This window comes from Anas platyrhynchos, chromosome 13 (genome assembly GCF_047663525.1).
Source record: "Anas platyrhynchos isolate ZD024472 breed Pekin duck chromosome 13, IASCAAS_PekinDuck_T2T, whole genome shotgun sequence".
In the NCBI taxonomy this organism is placed as follows: domain Eukaryota; kingdom Metazoa; phylum Chordata; class Aves; order Anseriformes; family Anatidae; genus Anas; species Anas platyrhynchos.
In genome coordinates, this window is record NC_092599.1 from 7,966,872 (window position 1) to 7,988,514 (window position 21,643).

General features: G+C 42.7%; 1 protein-coding gene across 2 annotated transcripts in view; it reads right to left on the bottom strand.

The window, feature by feature from the left end:
* Window positions 1-21,643, bottom strand: part of PTPRG (protein tyrosine phosphatase receptor type G) — a 397,752-nt gene that overhangs the window by 77,743 nt on the left and 298,366 nt on the right. For both annotated transcript variants that reach the window (XM_027467840.3, XM_027467841.3), the window contains 3 exons: window positions 16,904-17,096; window positions 3,165-3,349; window positions 1,047-1,155 (listed from right to left, as the gene is read on the bottom strand). In XM_027467840.3, the coding sequence (XP_027323641.3) occupies window positions 1,047-1,155; window positions 3,165-3,349; window positions 16,904-17,096 (487 nt within the window). The remainder of the gene's footprint in view (window positions 1-1,046; window positions 1,156-3,164; window positions 3,350-16,903; window positions 17,097-21,643) is intronic.

Sequence of the window (21,643 nt, forward strand, 5' to 3'; positions counted from 1 at the left end):
GCTCAAATTTCAAAGAATCTTTCCATTCTATCATCTGCTTAAAGAGGCCACAATCAGTAATACACAGGCTTCTGACTTCTGCCTGGCACTTCAACTCCATAACACTATGCTGAGGTAAGTAACTAAGAAAATGTGAGCTACATGGGAGATAGTGCTTGGATGGGATGTTTCTTGTCTGATCCCTGCTCTCCCTGCAATACTGCTAACACCATGGCACATGCCATGGGCACTGGAACACAATTAAATTGTGTCCACAGTTTGATATATTTCATATGCTAAAGTCTAGAAGCTTAGAATTGAACCCCCATTTTCCAAAATCAAATTTAAAAAAGCCTCTATTATATTTACAGCATCAGACCTAACTAATGTAAGTCCTTGCTTCACCTCAAGGATTTGAATTTTTAACTCTCTGCTTCTTTTGTTTTCTGCTATCCATTCCAAGGTTTACGCATCTGTAAACTAGAGTGGGATGTAGTGCTCTCAGCAGAGACAAATTTTGCCCTACTTAATAAAAACATTAGGAATAAATTCCCAGGTAGAAGCAAAACTTTAGCCCTTGGGGGGGGGGGGGAGGGGGGAAATATCCTACCATACCTTGGTTTTATCTCCTATGAACTTAAACTGTTTTGGAAATCAGTGATGTTGTGAGCATGGTAAAACCTCTCCACGTTTGGTTCTCAACATGGGGCTGATCTCTTTTTCCCTTTACATAAAGCAGACACCACAGACTCACATTCTACTATAGCTGTGCCCCTGATGCATAAACAGTCTTCAATGAATTTGTTTTAGAAAACTAATACCAAGAAAATCTCTGCGTTCTCCTAAAAACTGATGAACCCCTGCCAGCAGAAAGGTGTAGGCAAAGCCTCATCGTTGGAAATAGGACTCTAATAAAGTCACTGGTCACAATATGAAGCGAGCATCATCTGCATGCATTCAAACATCATCTGAAATCATTCCACACCATATTGCACTCTGCAAAGGAAATGTTAAACACACACAGAGTCACTTAATGTAAAAATATGTATGCATGTTTGTTTTTTTACCTTGAAAGAGCATAGTCTGGCTAAAGTCACTACGCATTTCATTTCGGCAAACTGCTTGAACTCTGAACAGATAAAGGATGTCAGGTGAGACATGGCTAATGATGGCCTTCTGTTTAAAAAAAATAGATATTATTCAGTTTTTTACCCCCACAGTACTGTCCACGATCAGTTTGAAATATATAAAGCATTGTGCTAACACAGGACATTTGTGCCACGTAAGACAAACTCTTATCTAAATGGAAATTTTCTCTAGTCCCCTGGGAGAAAGCAAGGCAAAGGTCAAACAACTTCCCTGGGATAAAGACGATGCACCCAGACCCTGTTGACTCTGTCCATGAGAAAGATGTGAACATGTCCCACATCTGCTCTCATGACAGTCTTTGAGAGTCTGCTCTCCTCAGAAATACCTACACCACCAATTATTTGACTTTACAGGAACTGAAACGAGATTTCTGTGGGTAGAGATGCAAGTCCTGAACCTGGTATAAGCCCAGAAAGTCACTGTATGTTCAGACTGACTATTTTGCAATTAACTGGCTATGGCAATTTGATGCTGGTGGCCTATGTAGCACGACTGCTCAGCACCCTGGGCTGGGATGTCCCTCTATACTCTCACACTCAAGACACTGCCTTGCTGCCTTCCAGCTATTCCTTTGTGTTGCCTTAGACCACAATCACGTCAGTTCATGGCTTCAAGCAGACAGCACCAGTAGCTGCGTAGATCACTTGAAATACCCGTGATCTCTTTAGCAAAACACTGTCTAGCTCTGTTTCAAGATGGGACAGCCCAGCTGTCTCTGCCAGAGCACTAAAGGCAAATTCCACTTTCCTTTTAAAAAGAGTTTCTTTCTTCTCTTGCCCATACAGTAGACTAAGCTGTCGTTGCTTTCCTAACCTCCAAGCTCCGCTGCACAGCACAGAGTCTCACTGCAATTTATTTCCAAGCTATCACTCCATCACATCCCCTGCATTTTTAATTATTTCTTTTACTTCAAACAGGACGCTGTCTCTGTGCCCACCTCATTTTTGCTGATTAAGGTTCTCCTCCTTATACCCGATTAAAATAAAATCTCCCTTAAGAGTGCGAAGTTATGACAAGAGAGAGGTTACAATACATCATAACCTTGGGTGCCTTTCAATAGATTCCTTTCTGATTTTGTGAGGCACATCATTCCCTAATGTGACCCAGATAACAATGTCTAGTGGGGAAATTGAAAATATAAATGGAAATGAAGTAAAAGAATCTTCATCTAAGGGAATAAGAGAAGTATTATTGTATAACTGATTGAATGGGCCCAGAGGACTGTGTATTTGAAAAAAAAAAATGCCAACGATAACAGTCATTAGGAATAACACTCTGTGCTGCTGCATTTTTTATGTGCATATACAATTACTGATTTCATTATTCTAGAGGCTTTCTTTGATTAACAATAAACGGAGGCCTTTCAAACCTGAATATGTCACTTTGATTTCATATGCAGAGAACGTTAAAGACCGGTACAATACTTGCTTCCACTTAGACAGGAATGACAAGCAGATCAAATCCTAAATGGAGGAGATAGATCAGTGTTTGCATCTGTGCTGGAACTGTCTTGCTCTTCCCTCTTTCTCTTACAGCCAGACTGAGGCAGCGCTTATACAGGGCTTCTCTGCAATAATCCTCTAGCCCTGATGACACAAGTACTGCAGGCAGCACTTACTGATCAGAAACTACTCCAAAGACTGCAAGGGGCTGCACACAGGGAAAAGCCTGAACCCAGGAGTAGGTTTTGGGGATCGAGGATTTTAATGTGAAAATCTGTGAGCTGAACAGAAGCCAAAAGGTATTCATAGTCTAACTATTTCCTGAGCCAGCTGCTTCTCAGCAACAGTACATGAAAATGTGTCTGCAGATTTAGTCCTTTATGCACTCACATAAACTATAAATTCACACTCCAGTGTTTTGGGTAGTCTGTTAGGCAATGTTCAACTAATGCCTAACATTTTAATAGCAATTCACAGCAAGTCAAATGCTAGCCTGTCTGTAATGTAACAACAGCTTTCCTCCTCTACTTCTACTGAGAACACGATATAAGGATAGTTTGACACATATGTCTGGGGTTGATGCTGTGGTTTTACCAGGTCCTTGTCACTGTCCTTGGTGAAAGTCTTCTCCTTTTCGTCTTCATTTTTAGTCCAGCTGTAGGAGATCATGTAGTTCATGATTGGAGGGTGGTAGATGGTCTCTGGTTGGTTCCAGGTTACAAGCAATGCTGTCCTGTTCACAGGCTGCACTTTCATGTTGACTGGGGGAGTGCTGCAAGCTAAAAAAGAAGAAAAATATATGAAACTCTCCTAAATAACACAGAGAAAACAAACAGGGAAAACTGTGCCTCACTCTAAGAGCCAGTGTTTTTTTCTTTAATGTCCTTGCCTACAGTAATAGCTTAGACTGCAATCCACTGAGACCAATGGGATTTAATACCACCTGCAGCTGCTTTCTGCTCTCCAGGGGAAAGGGAGAGAGAGAAACCATTCTCTGCAGGCAAGTTGCTTAGTTCTTTGACTTAACTTTAGTCCTGGCATTTGCACATATATTTTAACTTGATTACTTACGAGCTGTGCATTTCAACATTCACAAGTTCACTTAAATCTGAACCCCACCTTTCCTGGCACACAGTCTCCTGCCGTATGAAGGGGGTAAATAGTCTGGTGTGCTCTGCAGGCTCTGGAAATAGTTGTAACCTCTGCAAATGTGACACTATTAGTTCCGTAAGCATCCTCCTCTTAACACAGTACATTTTTGTACATGAGAAGAAATTACTTTTATTACTTTTCATTCCTTTTTCTACATGTTTTCCTTCACAGTCTCTGAACTGTTTGTCATTAAAATATCACCAGCACAGGAAAGAGCAGCCTTGATGGCCCTTAGCCATCCTTCTCTTAACAGGCAGGGGAACCCTCCAGCCAGCCTCCAAAATCTACGGCTTCCTGACCACATCCATAGCGGAGAGGCACAAGTTACTTCTTGCCTCAGCTGAAGTCGGTGGGGAGGTCAGCACAGAACAGCTTAACTAGATGGTGAAACTACAGCTTCTGCTTCCTGGAGATGCCCAAACCCAAACTTCTCCAGGGAAGACCAAGCCCTGGCACAAAAGCAGCACGAACGCTTCATGTGATGCAGAGCACAGCCCGCTCCCAGCCGCTACAGAAAATACTTTTCAAGCAATTGAAATGTGAAGGTCAAGGTACTAATGAAGAACACTAGATGGCACTCATATGCTATCTATGAAGTCCATCATGTACTTTCCAAATACAGAGTTTAGATTTTTTCCAAGCTTTAAAAATCGTGTTTAAAATACACAATTCAGGATAGACTCTTACATTCGCTTTCCAAATATAAACTCTGAACCAAGAAAAATCACTTGAAATGATACCTAAACACATGTGCTGTGGCAAAGGAGATGGCCACTTCTGCCAGGGAAAGTCAAAGTGTCACCTAGCCCATCGTGCTGATACTGTTTTCTAAATTATTTTTCCCAATATGACTTTTCCATTTAAAGTCAGCACAGTCAGGTTGTACAAACTCTGTAGCTATAGATTTGGACATTATTTCACTTCTAGGGAGTCCTGGCTATACTGAAGGGGAGGAATGTCTGTTTCTAGGCCTGGAATTCCAGATTGGTCTTGTAGCTCTGAAATACTCATATAGCTAGGGTTCCTACATAAAAATGAATAAATGTTGTAAACACCAATATTACCATTGCAACAGAAAAATACCTGACAAATGTATTTGTGCAGTTAAAATTCACATTTCGTAGGCAGGCTGAACAAAAGAACATATTTTGCAGAAATATGCTTGGGCAGGCTTCGGTGTTTGCCCCTGTCATGAGTGGTGACGATCTTGCAGTTCGGCAGCAGATCCTTCTGCTTAGCACAGGAAGATCCAGCAAAGCAAACAAACCCTGCCGTATCTTGTAGCACTTGCTTGTTGACCAAATGAGTCAAAGTTTCTATTTATGTTGAGTAGAAGGGACCAAAACTTCATTCTGCTGTCAATCCAGCTCGGGTGCTGCGGAGCACGGCTGAGAGGGCACAGCTAAAAGCAGTCACAAGGATTTACAGAGCTTCGTGAGCCTCAGTGTGCCTCTCCATGCTCACCTCCTTCCTCTGAGATCGTCAGATCAGTTCTCACTTACATCACCGTGTATTGATAACTGCATAAATCATAGCTGCTCCCTTTGAAGCCCTTTTCATCACAGAATTACTCCTCAAAATGCTCCGCCAGCCTTTACTGCTCCACCTAGTCAAATCCGATGGGAGACTGAAGTCCATAGTGAAGGACTACCCAGACCTAGAAGTACCCAGTCCTCCTCCATGGGAATATTCAGAGATTTATATAGTTAAAGTAATCATGCATCAAATTGTTTTAGAAATAATTCAACCAGATACCCTTCAGGACAGACAGAGAGATCTACCTGAATTGTAATACCCCTCTGAACCATCTCTAAGTCAACGACCCTAGGCCACCCTAGGGAGAGGAGACTGCCACGTCCTCTATTCCACACCACCCGTCACAGCCTGCATCAATGCAATGCAGAACAGCTCGTACCAAACAGGAGAAAGAAGCAGGTATATCCGAAGGGTAAATAAATGGAGACTCACAGGCTCAAAGTTAGGACACCCCCCATGACCGTGCATCCTGATCCAAGAGAGGTATGAGCACTTCTAGGCAGCTGAGTGACTGCAGTAACTTCCCTGGGACATACTGTAACGGGTTTTGACTGGGGCCACTGCATGACTGGGGCAAGCTGCCTTCACAGCCAGCTACAAGGAGATTGAATTTACAATACTGCTATTTCACAGTAAATAATGTTACAAACTTCGTATGACTCAGTACGACTTCGTTTCAGTAACTCCAAGGCACGTAGAAGAACCTGATGTAATTAAGTAATAACCTGCATTTTCTGCTCAGCCACTTCTTTTTTTTTTCCTTTTTTTTTTTCTTTTTTTCTTTTTACAGTTTATGAATGGGCATAAAAAGAAATCTTTTTTATAAAATGAAACATATGGTTTTATTAATTTAACCAAACCTGCTCAGGACACAGTGGAATAATAATAAAAAAAAAGCTTGATCCAATAATTCAATTTGATGATTTAATTAAAGAGATACATAATAACATAGCAAATGCCTGAAAAGCAAGAAAAAAGTGCAATGAATTGACCATTTATAAAACAACTGACATTTTCCACAGACCTAATTTTCCTTTCAATATTCTGTGTGCCTTGTATTTTCTGTAGAAGATTAAAAGAATTGCAGGCTCCTTTTTTTTTTTTTTTTAAATGCTAAAGAGCCTCTACTGATTTTACAAAATGTGCAGCTGAAGGACAAACAGATGCAGAAAGAGGTCGGGACAGGGAGGGAGAAGCCTGCATGTTCCTCTGGATTGAATAAGATTGCACTGAAGAGAAACATGACTGCTCGAGGAAAAAAAAAAAAAAAGAACCAAACCCAACAACCAGCAACATTTCACACTGAAATAGCAAATCTCAGCTATTTTTAGAGAAAATATTACTAATGCTCTATTTTAAATTCAGATCCTACAGGATAATAAAAATATCGAGGGGGATTTCAGGACATCTTTCTGTGTTATAATGCAATCCAGAGCAGAGACACCTGAACTGGCTGTGCGTAGGTGCGGTGTGATGCCCGAGACTGTGCACTGCTGCCCTCCTGGAGGCAGAACAGCCTCGGGGGGGCCACAGGGCTGCACCTGAGGGGCACACATCAGCACCAGCATTCACAGTACCAGGGCCATGCTGCACAGCAGGCAGCGATGCTCTGTGGGGAGCATGTCCTGAACCTCTCCAAATAAAAACCCCAAAGCTCACCAGCTTACAGACAGTCCTGCTGGAGATAACCTGATCTGGAAAGCTGGCAGGCATGTTGGCTCCTGCTTTATGGAGAAGTCCTGCAGAAAAAGCTGGGCTGCATGGGTGCATCCAGAGGGAAGCCCTCTGACCTGACGTAGTGGCGTTCCCAGCCACATGTGGAGCTGCCTGGCAGCCTGGCTGTGTCGCTTCACTGCAGATCAGCCTGCCCGGGAAGGCCGGGGGCAAGCCAGCATCTTGGCCAGCCTTGTCCTCCAGGGCTCACTCAAGCCTAGAGCAAACCTGTTTGCCACTCGTGGACAAATGCAGCATGCTAATACGGTCCTAAACACTGGCCAGGCCAGCCGTACAGCAGAGAATTATTTTCTTCATGTTAAAAACATTCCAATGGGCTGGAACAAACAAAATTAATTTAACAACTCCACATTCATCTCTTCCATAATTTGATTTGTATGTTGTATTTGGCTACGTAACCTCCACAAGGCTTTCCTAACTGAAGCCCGATAAAGCTTAATCCAAAAGCTCCTGGCAGCTCCATTTCAGAGAGATGAAAGACAAAAAGGGGGCTTATTGTTTTGCAAAAAATTAACCACTGATATTCAGATACACCCATGACTGCGGAAAGGGCATGTAAGAGATTATAACAGCTTTTATTTACTTTTTAAATAAAAAAGCAGCCTACATTTGTCTTTCAAAGAGGGAAAAGCAAAACCAGCCAAACTTCACGCGTTTCATTATGCTTTTTGCATATGCTACCTGTGGTTATAAAAAGAACTATTTAGGGAAAATTTGACAGAGCACAGCACCTGTATTTTGGATTATTTCTTGTATATCTTCTCCCTGTACTGCAGGTGCCTGATGTGATGAATCCAGTGGTACTGGGCTCAGAGGGATTTATAAAATCCTCTAAAAATGTTCCAAGTTAGCTCTTCTGTGCATAGAAATGTCACCACTTTAAAGGCAGTTATTTCTAGCTATGTTCTTTTTCCCTCTTTTGGAAAATCCCACTCTCTCCCTCATGTCTCAGCACTACAAAACTGCTGTTCCTCTCCCTGATGCCGTGGGATATGCACTGTGTGGTAGAGCTGTGACATTTTTCTTCTTGCACAGAAAAGCAACGTGCCAGTGGAGTCCTCAATCCCTTGTGGTGAGACAGAGACGGGCAGGGGTCTTCTGAAGCCATTCATACACAGAGGGAGGAAACATCTGCGCCGGGATGTGCCCCCAGCATGTTGCTGGCTCAGGACTGCTCAGAGGTAGCTAAAATACAGGGATGAGGGGCTTGTATTGCTCAGGTCCGCAGCTGCTGGCCATAAGTGAGAGGGGCTTCACTTCTCCTTTTTCTCACCTGCTCTGGAAATGCACAGGGACTGGTGGCAAGAAATCCTGTTCTTTCCTTACAATGCAGGAGTGAAGCACGTGGTAGATAGGGGATTTCTTCCCACCAGGTCAGGAGAGGAGAAACTGAGAGGCCAATACAGATGTTGCAACCCTTCCTTTCTTCCCCATAAGGGCAATCAAGTTGGTGGTCAAGCTCTCTGGGCAGAGAGGGTGCTTATTTCCCTTCTGTCTCAGCACTGGGAAGGACCTGGAAGAGCTGGTCTGCGGGACAGACAGACCACTTGCTGCCACAATGCCCAACTCAGCCCCAAGTTTCCCCAGCTGATTTCAGAGAAGCCTGAAAACAGCATCATCGATGCCTGTGCTATTGGCAAAATACTGCACCATGTTCACTCTGCCTGCACAATCCTGACTGCAGTCAAGACAAAAACAATGCCACTAACAGGGAAGGGAAGAAAAATACTTTCACAATACATATCTATACACACACATATATTCTTGCTCATTATTAACCCCTCAAAACTTCAAATAAGCCCTGAAATGCAGAAATATGGGCTATACTCCAATGAGAAAACTCACACTTGCTTTAAGTGCCATGCCAACAGCATCGTGGTGGCAGAGGTGATGCAGTGCCAGCTTCAGCTACCTTGCTCTGGTGAGGCACGATGGAAATGCCTGAGAAGAGAATATGACCTGTGACAAACAACAGCATTCTTTTGGCTGTCTGATTCAATCTTGGAGTTCAGCGAGGGCTGTGTTCCCAAAGGATAACAAATAGACTACGAGGATCATATGCAGAGACAACACATGCTCTAATACATAGAGAAGTGCTGAGAGGCATACTTACAACATTTTTGCCCTTCTCCTTTTACTAAATGTTTGCAATTCTTTTTCTTTGCTTTCCTGTGTGCTGTTAACTTCTCGCAGTGCTTAAAAATGACATTATTAATATATAAGGATAATTGCTTTAAAGAGAAGCATGTATTTTTCCTTTACCTTTGCCTGTACTTTGCCGGCAGGCATTTGCAGGCTCCGGAGCATGCTGTACACACAAATATTTGTGTTGATCTACTTCAATCCACAGACAGAATGTAGCTAGGAGACAGACTATTTATCTTCCCTGCTCTTACCTTTCACTGTGCTTCAAACAAGGTTGTTTCTTAAGGTGTAAGGGACATTGACAGACCCCGCACTTGTTTTATGAGCACATTGAAGCAACCTCTCGAGCTAACCAGCATGGGGGCACTTCTGACACAGGGGCTCTGGGCAGGCGGGCTTTGCCCCTCTGCTGCCTGCCCGTTTCCTGAGGTGAATGTACAGCCAGCGTTTGGAGTGCATTTGATTCCTTCCTGTATGGCTTTCTTTGTAGCATTTGAGTTTCCATGGCATCACAGCGACGGACCCTGTTTTACTGAAAGGCACAGGCTATGCGTTTTACTATGTTGTGGTTGAGCCCGAATATTTCATAGATTTCACAAACACCACTTCTACAGCTACAGCCTGAACCCTCAGCAGGCGCAGATCAGCCTTGCTCCATGCTGGGCTAAGCCAATGCCTGCTGAGGATCTGCCCTGCAAGCTTTGTGTTTATATTACACTTGCGTGCACACACAGAGGGTGCCTTGTGTTTAAAGTGTACACCCACCTCCTTATCTGTACGGTGCACCTGATATAACACGTGTGATCATGTTCAGAGGCACGTGCTCATCGGTGTGGGGAACAAGAAGGAATTCCTGCTGGAAGGATGCGTCTATGCTGCATTTACCAAAGTGCCATGTCTGGGTGAGGGTGGCTTGCACCACAAGGCGTAGGATGTACAAGCCAACAGGGCAGTCAGAGAGTCCTGGTGTGTGCCTCAGGGATGTCCAAAATCAGGGTGGGGAAGTGGCTTCCCTTTTGCAGCTTTTGGAGGCTTTTTCCTATGTGAGGGATTTGCTGCAGGCATTCATGGTACAAAGTACAGTCAACACTGAAATTAAAATCAGTACTTCTGTGGGCCATACAGCTAGACCAGTAGGTAGGCAGCGCAGAAATGAATTCCCTGGAGGGTTTAAGTGGAATAAATCATCAAGCTCCCTTACAAGTACTCCGCTCTGCTAGCTTTAGTGGCAGCTACAAACCCAAACCACGTTTCAGCTTTCACACCGAATTCCTCTTGCTCTTTTGCTGTGGGCCTTTCATAATATCTAAACAAGTGCAAGAATTACTGTTTGTTTATTAATAAACCTACTGGCACGCTGCCCACTACATTCAGGTGTGGACCCATGCTGTTCCACATGACAACCTCACCAAGGTTACGACAGGTGAAAAGAGCAGCCTGCAGAGCAGAGCTGCTGCAAGGGGAAGCATGAGGTCAAGTACATGCACCACACCTTTTTGTACCCAATTCCCTTTCAAAATGGCTCAGGCCTTTTGCTGTAATGCTTTGTCTTCTACCTGACTAATGCAAGAACCTTTGGAAGAAGCCTGTCCTCTCCTGCTTTTGCACAGTGTGCTCCAAGACAACTGCGTGCCCAAGGACCAAGCCTTGCAGAACAGGACACGGATGAGGAAAGCAAATCTGAGGTGGAAAGGATGAGAAATGCACAAGGAGCAGACTGATTCCTGCCTAAAGAGATTACAGCAGCTACCCAAGGTTCATGTCAGAAGAGACTATCGCAGCAGTAAGGGAGTACATTTACTAGGAGCACTGAGGCGTAGTGGCAGCTGGGCAAGTCCACAGTGCAGAGAAGATGCAGGGCAAGCAATTAGCAGCACGGTGTTACCACCCTCAAGTGCAACCTTTTGCACCGAGTCAGCCTGCTGCGCCAGCTGAAATCCTAATAATGATACATAGATTCATCTGCACCAGCACACAGTAGTAGGGCACTGACCTGATTAAAGTACACAGTCCATGAAAGGGGAATGGAATTGGAAAAGGACAATCTTCATAACAATATGAAATCAAAAAGGAAAGGAGAAAAAGTCCGGTCATCCAAGGAAACAGGGAAGGAGTTGTTAATCTATGAGGAAATCAACCTGTAATACAGAGTCTTCCAAAGCATGAGAACAATTAAGTGGTAAACATCATAAATTAACGAAAAAGGTTCTTGTTCAATTTTTCCCCAAGATTTTTAAGGAAAATAAAGAGTATCTTTTTGCTTTAGCAATTCCAAGATGTCAATAATGTGCAATTTTAAATTTACATTTACACTATTTTAAATTTAGATGCTGCTTCAGGTAGGAGATTACACTTATTGCTGTGCAATATTTTGTGGTCATTTAGGTCTGAATAACATATGCATGGCATTCTGTAAGAGCAGAATTTGTCTGCCTATCCCCCTTTTTGGCCTCCCAGAGAGAACCTGAGGGCATGAAGAGACTGTGAAGTTGTTTTGAGAGAGTTCTCGTAAAACATGGGCATTCAGAAAGCAAAACAAATTACTGGGAGCAATAACAAAGGCGCTAATTGAGGCAAACAACTTGTTCTCATTGAGAAATACTGCTGTCAGTGCTCTGAACTATCTGCCTCAGAGTGACGTTGTCACTGCGCCGCTCTGAATCTCCAGCAGAACTTCAGACAAAGCCGCAGCGGAGATGCACTCCAGCACAGCGATGCCATGCCATGCCATGCTAGGCCATACAGAAAAGACACCTTCTTTGCAGAAAGCCCAGCTTTCTTTCCTGTTGTCAGGAGCTGTGAAGTAATGGATACGAACTAAAGTGCTTTGCTTGGGAGGTGCTGTACCTTTGACTGCAGGTTGCTGGCTGGAGCCATGAGGGAAGGAAAATCCAAGTACCTTTTGGGTAGTTCTAGTGGCACTAGGTTACAATGACGTCCAAACTGTGTATCACTATGGCTTGACAAAGAGAAAAAAGGAAAATGATCACCTGTATGCTACTAGAGAGATGTCCCAGCTGTTCTGTTAGAGTTCAAAGTTTTACTAGAGTGAATTTATGACTGCTTATTATTTAACTTAGTCTAGGATCATAATTAAAGATGGTACTCTAAGGCGAATTCCCACTGATGGGAAACAGCATCATTTGAGACTCCAGCAAAGAGTAATCAGACACCTTTGGGGAAGTAATCAGGCATCTGTGAAAGAAAACTCTGATGTCAAGAGCCCCTCACATGGGATGCTTGTTTAAGTGTTGTGAGGCTTGCAGCACGTTTAATGAGGCAGAAAGGTTAAAGGTTTTTTTTCTTTCAGAGTTAAAAAACGTAAAGAAACATTTGATACTCCTAATCATGAGCAAAATAAAAAGGGCAAATATTGTTGCATGTGGGGTACATCCTGAAGCAAGGAAATGAAACACCTTTTCTTCCTGAGCTTCCATGCCTACACTCTCACCGAAGCAGGTAATGCTTTGTAAATATCCCTCTCCTTGATGGGACAACATATGAAAGTAGTAAAGAACATGCAGAGTCAGGTCCTTGAACTGGATACACTTCCATGTAAAAATTCTGTTTATGTGTCTCCTAAGAGCGATGTACACTATTAAACTGATAACTAATTAGCAATAACTCTAGCAGAGCTGCTTGAACGCTGCCTGGGAAAAGCCAGAAACACAATACGTGAGGGGACAGAGCAACACAGTCCTAAGCCACAGAAGACAGGCCAGATAAGAAAGGAGACGATTTTAACAGAAAAGGTCATGTGCAAATACTCCAACACTGCCACTGCCTGTTACTCACAGTATCTGGCAAGTATTTTACAAACACACTACTCCTGGTTTAATAAGTCTGTACAGAGAAGCACAGAGAACCTACAAATTTGCAAAACTTTATATAAAATGGCACTGTAACACTGGTGAGTCCTCTTGTTAAATTTACAGGCCTGGTGATCTGCATTATTTAACAGCATGGTCCACTGTATGTCTTAAGTCTCTAAAAGTTTAACCTTCTTAAAAGACATTGTTGCATGGTGGTTTATTATCGATCCACCAACTGCTACTATTATATAGCTGAACTGTGCACATCCTGAATGGTACATTTCAGAAATACTACATTTAAAGGTGATCCGTATGGTTTCTTGAAACAGCTCCAGGGTCAACTTCAGAATTAAGTTCAGTTCCTAGGCTCTAATTCAGCAAAGGTCTTACACATATGCTTTTAGTCCAGGCATACCAGCAGTCCTCAAGAGAACTGTTTTAAATTGGCTTTTGCCAACAGGAGGAAGGAATGAGATAAAGGAACCAAAGAAAACTCTTCTTGCTAAGTACTAACACAAAAGGAAAACTGGAGTTTCCATTCTCAAGTGAAAAATAAGTCCTCTACAGCATTTAAAATTAACTAAAACATTTTCTCCATCTTGTATTCTGGTTATTGTAAACACTGCCACTTCCCCTTACTGCTTCTCTAATATTAAAATTAAAAAAAAAAAAAAAAAAAGGAAACAGAGGAGAGTAACCACAAAAGAAAAGATGTAACATTCACATTAGGTAACAAACAAGATCCAAATTCACTGACAGTTTTGGTTGACTTAAAACAACTTTTCCCAGAAGACATTTTATTTACCAAATGCTACCACTTACAGGGCTTTTTTAAGGAAACACTCTGAGGACTTGCATAAAGTGAGAAATAGTTTTCCTCCAGTGTATCTACAGGTTATGCCACTGGTCACGGTTCTGTGACTTGAGATAGCTTTGATAGCTCAGAGAAAAACCATTCCTGTTTGCTGCCAAAACGTTCAGATAGCACGCTTCTCAATGGACAGCCGCAGAGCTGCATCGCTCTGTGCTGCGCTGAAACTCGCCATTCACGGGGGAATTCTGAAAATTATGCTGAACATTATGCAAATTGTTCTGGGCACATTTTCCTCCAAACGAAGGAAGGCTTACATAACAAACACTACGCTGTTTTCTAGATTAGCAATACTGCCCACAGACTTAATAGTGTGTGACAGAAGAAACAAATTGCAAAAATTCACACCGACAAACAAATCCGAACTTCCCCTCCAGAGCTGAAGGCCATCACAAACCATACCACCTTGCAGCAAGTAAAAGACACATTTTCGTGACCTTGCCTTCTTCCACAACACACAAATCGAAGCACAGGGAGAGTGTACAGGAGCCAACATGTGGCAGCCATTGGTCACATTGCTTAACGCCATGGAAAGAAAGCACTGAGACGCGACCATGAGGTGTGCAGAAGAATCTGCATAAAATAAATTTGTTATGCTAACCCTACGCTCTTGTATTTGTATGCTAGACTGTCTGGCTGAGAGGCACTCTGTGCATCCAGCTTCTCAGTACTTTTGCATGAATGACACTATATAAAGAGGTACTGTATTTACTAGCTGAATAAACAATAGGTTTTGCTTTCACTCAAGTATTATGACTTCAACTCATTTTATTTATATGTCAGTAGTTCAGAATGTGCAGTAGACCAGGCACATCATCACTGTTCACCTTTGTCAAAGAAGGGGCCAGAAACATCCACGTTGTTATATCTCTAGAACAGCTATAACTCATCCCTGTAACCTTTGGAGGATACGCTACAATCCATTTTGTGTTAGTAACACTGCAGCAACCTATTTATTTTTAAGTTCATGAAAAAAATGCACCTATTTTCAGTTCCTGTTCCCTGGTGTGCACACAACCCAAAAAGTGACAAGTTGACAGAGCTGGTACAAAAAGACTGGCTGCCCAACCATTAGCCTCCTATAGCAAAAGCTCGAGGGAAAAAAAATCACTGACTTCAGCATCGTCCCTGCCATTAGATGGCACGCTGAACGTTGTCACATCACTGGAAGAGGGGACACACATGGTCCCTACCTAAGAGTCTCTGATGAGCACATTGCAAGCTCAAATTCACAGGCAGGCATGAGTACAGAGTGTTACAGTACCTGGACACGTTGGGAGAGGATCCAGAGAGAACAATCAAAGGAAACGAGTCCACAAGCATGTAAGTTGTTAAGCACCCAGGTACGAAGCTATCCAAACATGGACTAGTGCTTATGAAGCTCTCTTGATCCAGTGGGTTGGCTCACATCATGTTAACTAAACCATGTGCACTTGTCTGAATCTGGGTCTTAGAGTCCATAAGGAGCAAAGTCAGTGAGAATCTTTCCAGTTACTTCCAGTGCCCCTTCAATATCAACACTTCCAAGTTCAAGATCAGCCCATTAACTACAGACCTTAGCATTTCTAATGCCCCTAATTGTGGGTTTGAGATCTTTACTGTGGGGGTGAAAATCACCCAGAACATTTTTATAATCTTAAAAACCTTCCAGTGAGGTGAGGAATATTCAGGCATGTGGCCAAAACAGTAAAACCTTGAATATTACACCACATGTACCAGAGGGTACCTTGGCTGCACTCAAAATAATAACTAGAGAGTTTTGTCACTTTTAACATAACGTAACCTATTAACTTTCATCACTGTTCTGGGCAGGTAACAAGTACACAGGATATAACTGAAGAAATAAATATTGACACATGTTGCTGTTAAAACACTGATTGAAAACTGCAGACCAGAGCATCAGAGCATAGCAGGGTCTCTTCATTCCCAAGATCTCCTTCTCACTTCTGATGTAAATTTTCCGTCCCAAGGCTGCCTTTAATATACACGAGGTTTGTGTACGTGTATACTATATATATAAAAATAAGCGCACTCACAGAATAATGAGCCCTGAGAAATACTCTCTTTCAGCACTCTCGTGGGAGGGTGAGGCTGCTGAACGCAGCTGTTTTCATGATTCACATCTCAAACTACGCTCTATGTGCCTGGCCAGGTGAAAATGCCAGGTACGCAAGGGCAGATTGTAAATCTGCTTAGTTGTTTCCTTCTGGCAAACTGCCCCCTCTTCTTTTACCTGTACTCAGGACTGGTTAAGCACCAAGCACTTTTCGAGACTGAAGACTGGGAACTACATGTCATTCCTCCTACCTATAAATAACAGCAGTCAATAAAATAAAGGCAAATAAAGGTAGTAAATGATATTTATTTCTAGTCTTATTTTATCCGGTACACATTTCTCTCAGAATTTTTGATGTGCTCCTCTAGCCAGGGCTGTCTGTGCCAACGCAACAACTGCAGCCTCCCTCCCACCCCCCTCCATCCAGCTCATTATCCAGTGTCTGACAGAAGCGAGCACCAGCTGCTCTACAAAAAGGCACATGAAACACTTCAGCAAGACATTATAAAATCACCTGTCTGTAAGGAAGAGGGTTTTTGTCCCAGCCACCATTACCAAAAGATTGATACAAACTTTTAATTAAAAAGGTCGGCAGTTCTTCAGAACTCCTGATACTTGTAAAAATGAAAACCATGACCACATCTGGATACCCTGTTTCCATTCAAACACCCAATGAGTCACTGCTAACGGGGCCAAAATTTTACTGCTGACCCTTTTCATTAGCATTTCCTTTTTGTCAGGCATCTCTAAGGCCCTACAACCAGTTGGCAGAAACAGGGACATCAGCAGTTTGGGACTTGCAGATTCTGGGGCTTTATCACCACGGTACCTCGTGACAGTGAGTTTCACAGGTAACTGTAGGCACACACAGGACTAGTTAATTTATTAACAGATACCAACAAAGCATACCTGCATACACTGCATTATTTCTTTGGCAGCTCGCAGCTATCCTCAGCACAATTTAATGACAAAGCAGACAAAAAAAATCTCTCGTTAGTCAAGTGCAAAATTCATAAGCATAATCTACCTTTGGAAGCTTCTGTGCCGAGTGGATTTTCCAAGATGTCTGTCATATCTTGGCTCCAAGCATCCTTCACAGCAGACTTGGACACCTTCCTGTTGTTCAGGCTTTGCTGTGGTCGGAAGTTATTCCTCAGGTACTCCACGGACTTGACATGGTCTTGTTGCTCGGTGGTGAATATGGAATAGAAAGCCTCCAGCTGACCACAGCCATCATGGCAAGGAAGAGAAAGGACATTAATTAGAAAACAATGTGGTGAAATCCGGGTGGTTGATAAGAAAGTAAAATGGGAGGAAGTGTTGATGCCAAGACTGATAAACCATGCGGGAAGTCGGGCTGCCCACTGAAATCACTGCCAACCGCCTTATCTCAGCACAGGGCTTATCCTGCCCAGCAGAAGAGAAGACCTTCGATCAACTCTCTGTTGTCTGTCATGGGCAAGGAAATGTTTGCCCTTTAGACCCTCTGTCTGGATGGATTTCATGTGCAACAGCCACGCCAAACCCTCCTCAATGCTGGCACCGTTTTACTTCAGAGTATCATGCCAAAAAATGTTTCCACCCCAAAAGCCCTCTCCAGGAGAGGTGACGTTACCTTAGCTCTGAATCACGATACCTAGCCGCCAGGCTGAGTGAGCTCCATGGCCAGCTCTCGCAGCACTGTTGCACAGAGATCACTGCAGTTGTCCCAGCATTATGGGACCGACCCCAAAACCCCCGAGCTGACTTGCCCAGGAGCAGGTCAGTAGCAGAGCAGCACAAGCTGAGGGCTCCCATCTCCAAGCACCCTTACCTCCCTACCAGCCACTGCTCCCTCTGATACCTAACTACAGGGTGAGAAAAAATAACATAAAATGGTCACAGCTAGCACATATTCCCCTGGGAATAAGTTTCCTTAGTCGTATTCAGATCTGAGCTATTTTTAATAAAATGTATTAACCTGTGAGAAAGAACTGTAATTGGAAAACTTTTCCGTTAGTTTGTATCTCAGCACTTCCTAGAAGGAAATTTCTAGCAAACTAAGGTGAAAATATTTTCAGCTAATGTTGTTCTCACAGCTATCAAGGTCAGCATAGCATTTACTAATAGCTTGTTATCGTTCAGGTCAAGAACTAGAATCAGTTATGTCGCTGCTGGAAAGGTTGAGGAAGACAGAGCAAAGAAGGACTCACTGCTGATACTGTTTACATCAATTACATATATTGATGGTATGGATTTGGGGAATACAGAATCTGTATTCGACTTTAAAAAGGGACTTACACAACACTCATAGTTTAATAGGTCACTTTGAAAGCTACATACTTTTCATTACGTGCATCTGCTCTAAAAGCTATGGAAATGAATGTGAGTCCTGAAGTTTGCAACTGGGAAAAATTATCATTGTAGCCTCAGCTGATAGTGCTGATAACAATAATCAAAGGAAGCTGCAACGGAGCAGCTAAGCATCCTCCGCTGAACCAAGAGACACTCGCTATCGATATTTAATTTCCCTTCGAACCAGTAAACAGAAACTCCCTTCTGCTGCTGCCATCCAGTTTGCCTGTTCTGCTGGGCCTGACGATTCCTGTTACTGGGCTGAAATTGGTAAAACTTCTCCAACCCCCAAGGCAAGAGAGAGTCAATTTGTACACTTCTCATTTCAAGAGTCAGTCTCCCTGGAGCGGGGAGGTGTGCTGGGCTGGCTAATGGGGAAACGTACGGGAACATTATCACTGTGAGCAGCACATGGACAACAGGAGGGAGAAAGGATGGACCTCACAGCACAGAGCCTGAGTTTGGCAGATCTGTGCTCAAACACAAAGACGAGGGAACTGGGTCTCCTAACAGGCAATCAATTCCAAGGTAACAGCACAACTCAGGCTTGTACATTTTAAGTAGCAGCCTCCCCCTTTCCCTAACATTACTGTACAAGCAGGAAGGTGATGCAGAGCGAGGGGAGGCGAGCAGCAGGGAGGGCTGACAGCTGGTGACTGGATCCAGTCACAGGCAGGGTACCCAGGTGCTGCTTCCAGCCTTGTGTGCACTGGTGGTGGCATTTGGATTGGATTTTTTCTGCATCTTAGATGAATGCCCTATTCCCTGGTTCTCAGCTGTAATCTCCTCTCTGATTCTTTAGAGAAAGATCTTGAAAAATCTTGAAAACTATTTCCTAACTAGCATAATGCGGTCAGAAGCAATGATAGGCTAAATAAAAGTGGGTAAAGGGACTATCATCTTATACTTTTATCTTAACAAAGAAACAGGATGATCCTGCTAAGCCCTATGCACTCCCAAGACATTGCATGTAGGCACTGACCCACAGCTGTGTAAATATTTACCTACCTTTTTCCCTTCATGCTCTAGAACCAGTTTTGATGAAGCCAACTAACAGGCCTTAAAATTACTCCCTAGAAGTTCACGAACTGGGTACCAACTGCTCCTTATCAAGTCAAGTCTCTAAGCTTACACTTCCATGACATTAATTGAATTTTTAAACTTTCAGTGAGAACTTCTAAAATATTTTCTTCTGCTGTGCTACCTTGGGGAGGGATAATTGCATTTTAACAATTGCCAATTCAAATGTGATTTTTAACCTTCCCCTTTTTATGTGTTGAAGTATATATAAGTCATTTCGACTTCATTTTTACTATAAAAATATTATCTACCACAAATGAGAAATTAATTGATTTATAGCTGGCAGGAAAAAAAAAAGAAGAGTCACAGTCAAGGAGCTACATTCATGCTCTTCAAGGAGTACAAGAGCTCCTGTTCAGAAGAACAAATGAAAAGCTGTTTTAAGACTGTTATAGATAGAGAGAAACCTGATCTAAAATTCCAAGTCATGTAATTACAAACCATTAAAGCCTGATGCGCCCGGTTTTCTAAGGGCTGGATATATAAATGGCAATTAAAAATACTAAAACTGTTATAAGCACAATGAGATACTCTGAGGTATGCATTATGAGAGATAATGCCACGCTTTGGGTCATTGAATGCACTTAGCTTGACAATGTATCTGCAGGGTGACACGGCTTGTCCTGTTTTGTTGTCTAATTATCGGGGGAGATGATGATGATGGAGCACTGAGAATAAAATAGAGAAGCCTCCACAAATGGACCACTTCAGTACTGTCCTTTTTACAGCAAGGTATTTTGCACAAAAGCAAGGATTTAATTGGAACAGCAACAAAGCTTAAACAATATCACTTTCCTCCTCTGGGATTACAGACTGCTTCATGGGGTTTGTGATAAAGAAGGTTAAACTGTGGCAATGGATTATACTGCACTGTTTCTGTTAGAGGAACAAATAATAATCATAGCAATGGCAGGGTGGCAGGCTCTTAAAATACACCCATCTAGAACTGCCAAGGGGAAGAATACTATTATTTATTCCACATGTGTTGTAGTATCAATGAAAGTCTGTCTGCACACAGAATACCCAGCTCTTCAACCACACACACATTCATAAAGCAGCACAATGCCAAATTTTAAAGGCTTGGCTTGGCACAGTTACTGCTCTACAGCACAGGAAAGAAGCTCTGCCAGGATAAAGTACCTTTATACCACAATAGTGATAGCCATAATTGGCATTTAGCAGTTCATTTGCATTTGTTAAAACAGAAAAAGATGAAAAAAGTCCATGACCCACTCGATGTGTATACAGGGTGGTACGCAGGGTATAAAACTGAGTGTGGGTCAGGCCTCACAGCCACCCAGTAGTAAACAGTAAAGTTATTGATGTAGTGAAAAGCTACAAGGGCTTGCAAGTATCCTGCAGGCAAGGACAGAATTCAAAATGATCTTGACAATCAGAGAAACAGCCTGAAAAAAACAAAGGGTCTGATTCAACCGCGACCATGTGCAAAAAAGTCCCACGCTTCGGCCAGAATCGTCGCCTGTGCGAACACATGATGTTCAGCAGCACTGCTAGAGAGTGCTCTGGAGAGAGCAGCTAGCAAAAGGGTTCCTGCTGGCCACCAGCTGAACACGGGTAATAACATCGTGCTTTTGTGAAAAAGGTGAAGTCAAACCAGCACAGGTGGCTCGACACATGGCATGTCCCTCAGCCTCAGGGGAGCCCAGCTGAAAGTGCTGAGACCTGAGCGTTTGAACATGGCACTTCAAAAAAAAACATGAAAGGGTCTACAGGAGAAGCAATGGGATCTAGAAAACATGGAAACAAGCCTGGAGTGGGGACACAGCAATCGCCTTCTGCCGTTTTGAAATCCTTGAGAACCAACATCTGTCAGTCAGTCACAACCACCCCGTGAACTACCCACTTAGGGTTGACAGAGTTAATGTATTTAAGAACTTTGCTTTGATAGCTTAAGACAGATGAATAAAGGAAGAACTAATTTCAGCAGGATGGTTTTCTAAAGATGACAATCTTAAAATGTCAAAAATGCTCTTAACTAGTAAACATTTGACTGCATTTATCCATTACTTTATTGGGAGCATTCTTCTCCAGACAAATCCCAGACACTGCGTCTATTTGCATTAAAAGCTGCTATGTGCTAATTTTAAAGATTTGTGTACCAGCTCTCTAAGCACATAATGGCAGCTTTACTGTGTTACAAAAACAGTTAACCATGGAGAATTAATGGAAACACGTCTTTTCTAATGTAATTAGTTCAAATTACTAAATCTGAGCAGAACTGAAATCACTCACTTTACTTTGAAAAGAAAGTTTCAATTAAAAAGAATAAAAGAGAACTGCATGTAAATATTTACACCACAGCTTAATTTAATCTTAACAAAAACAATACCAA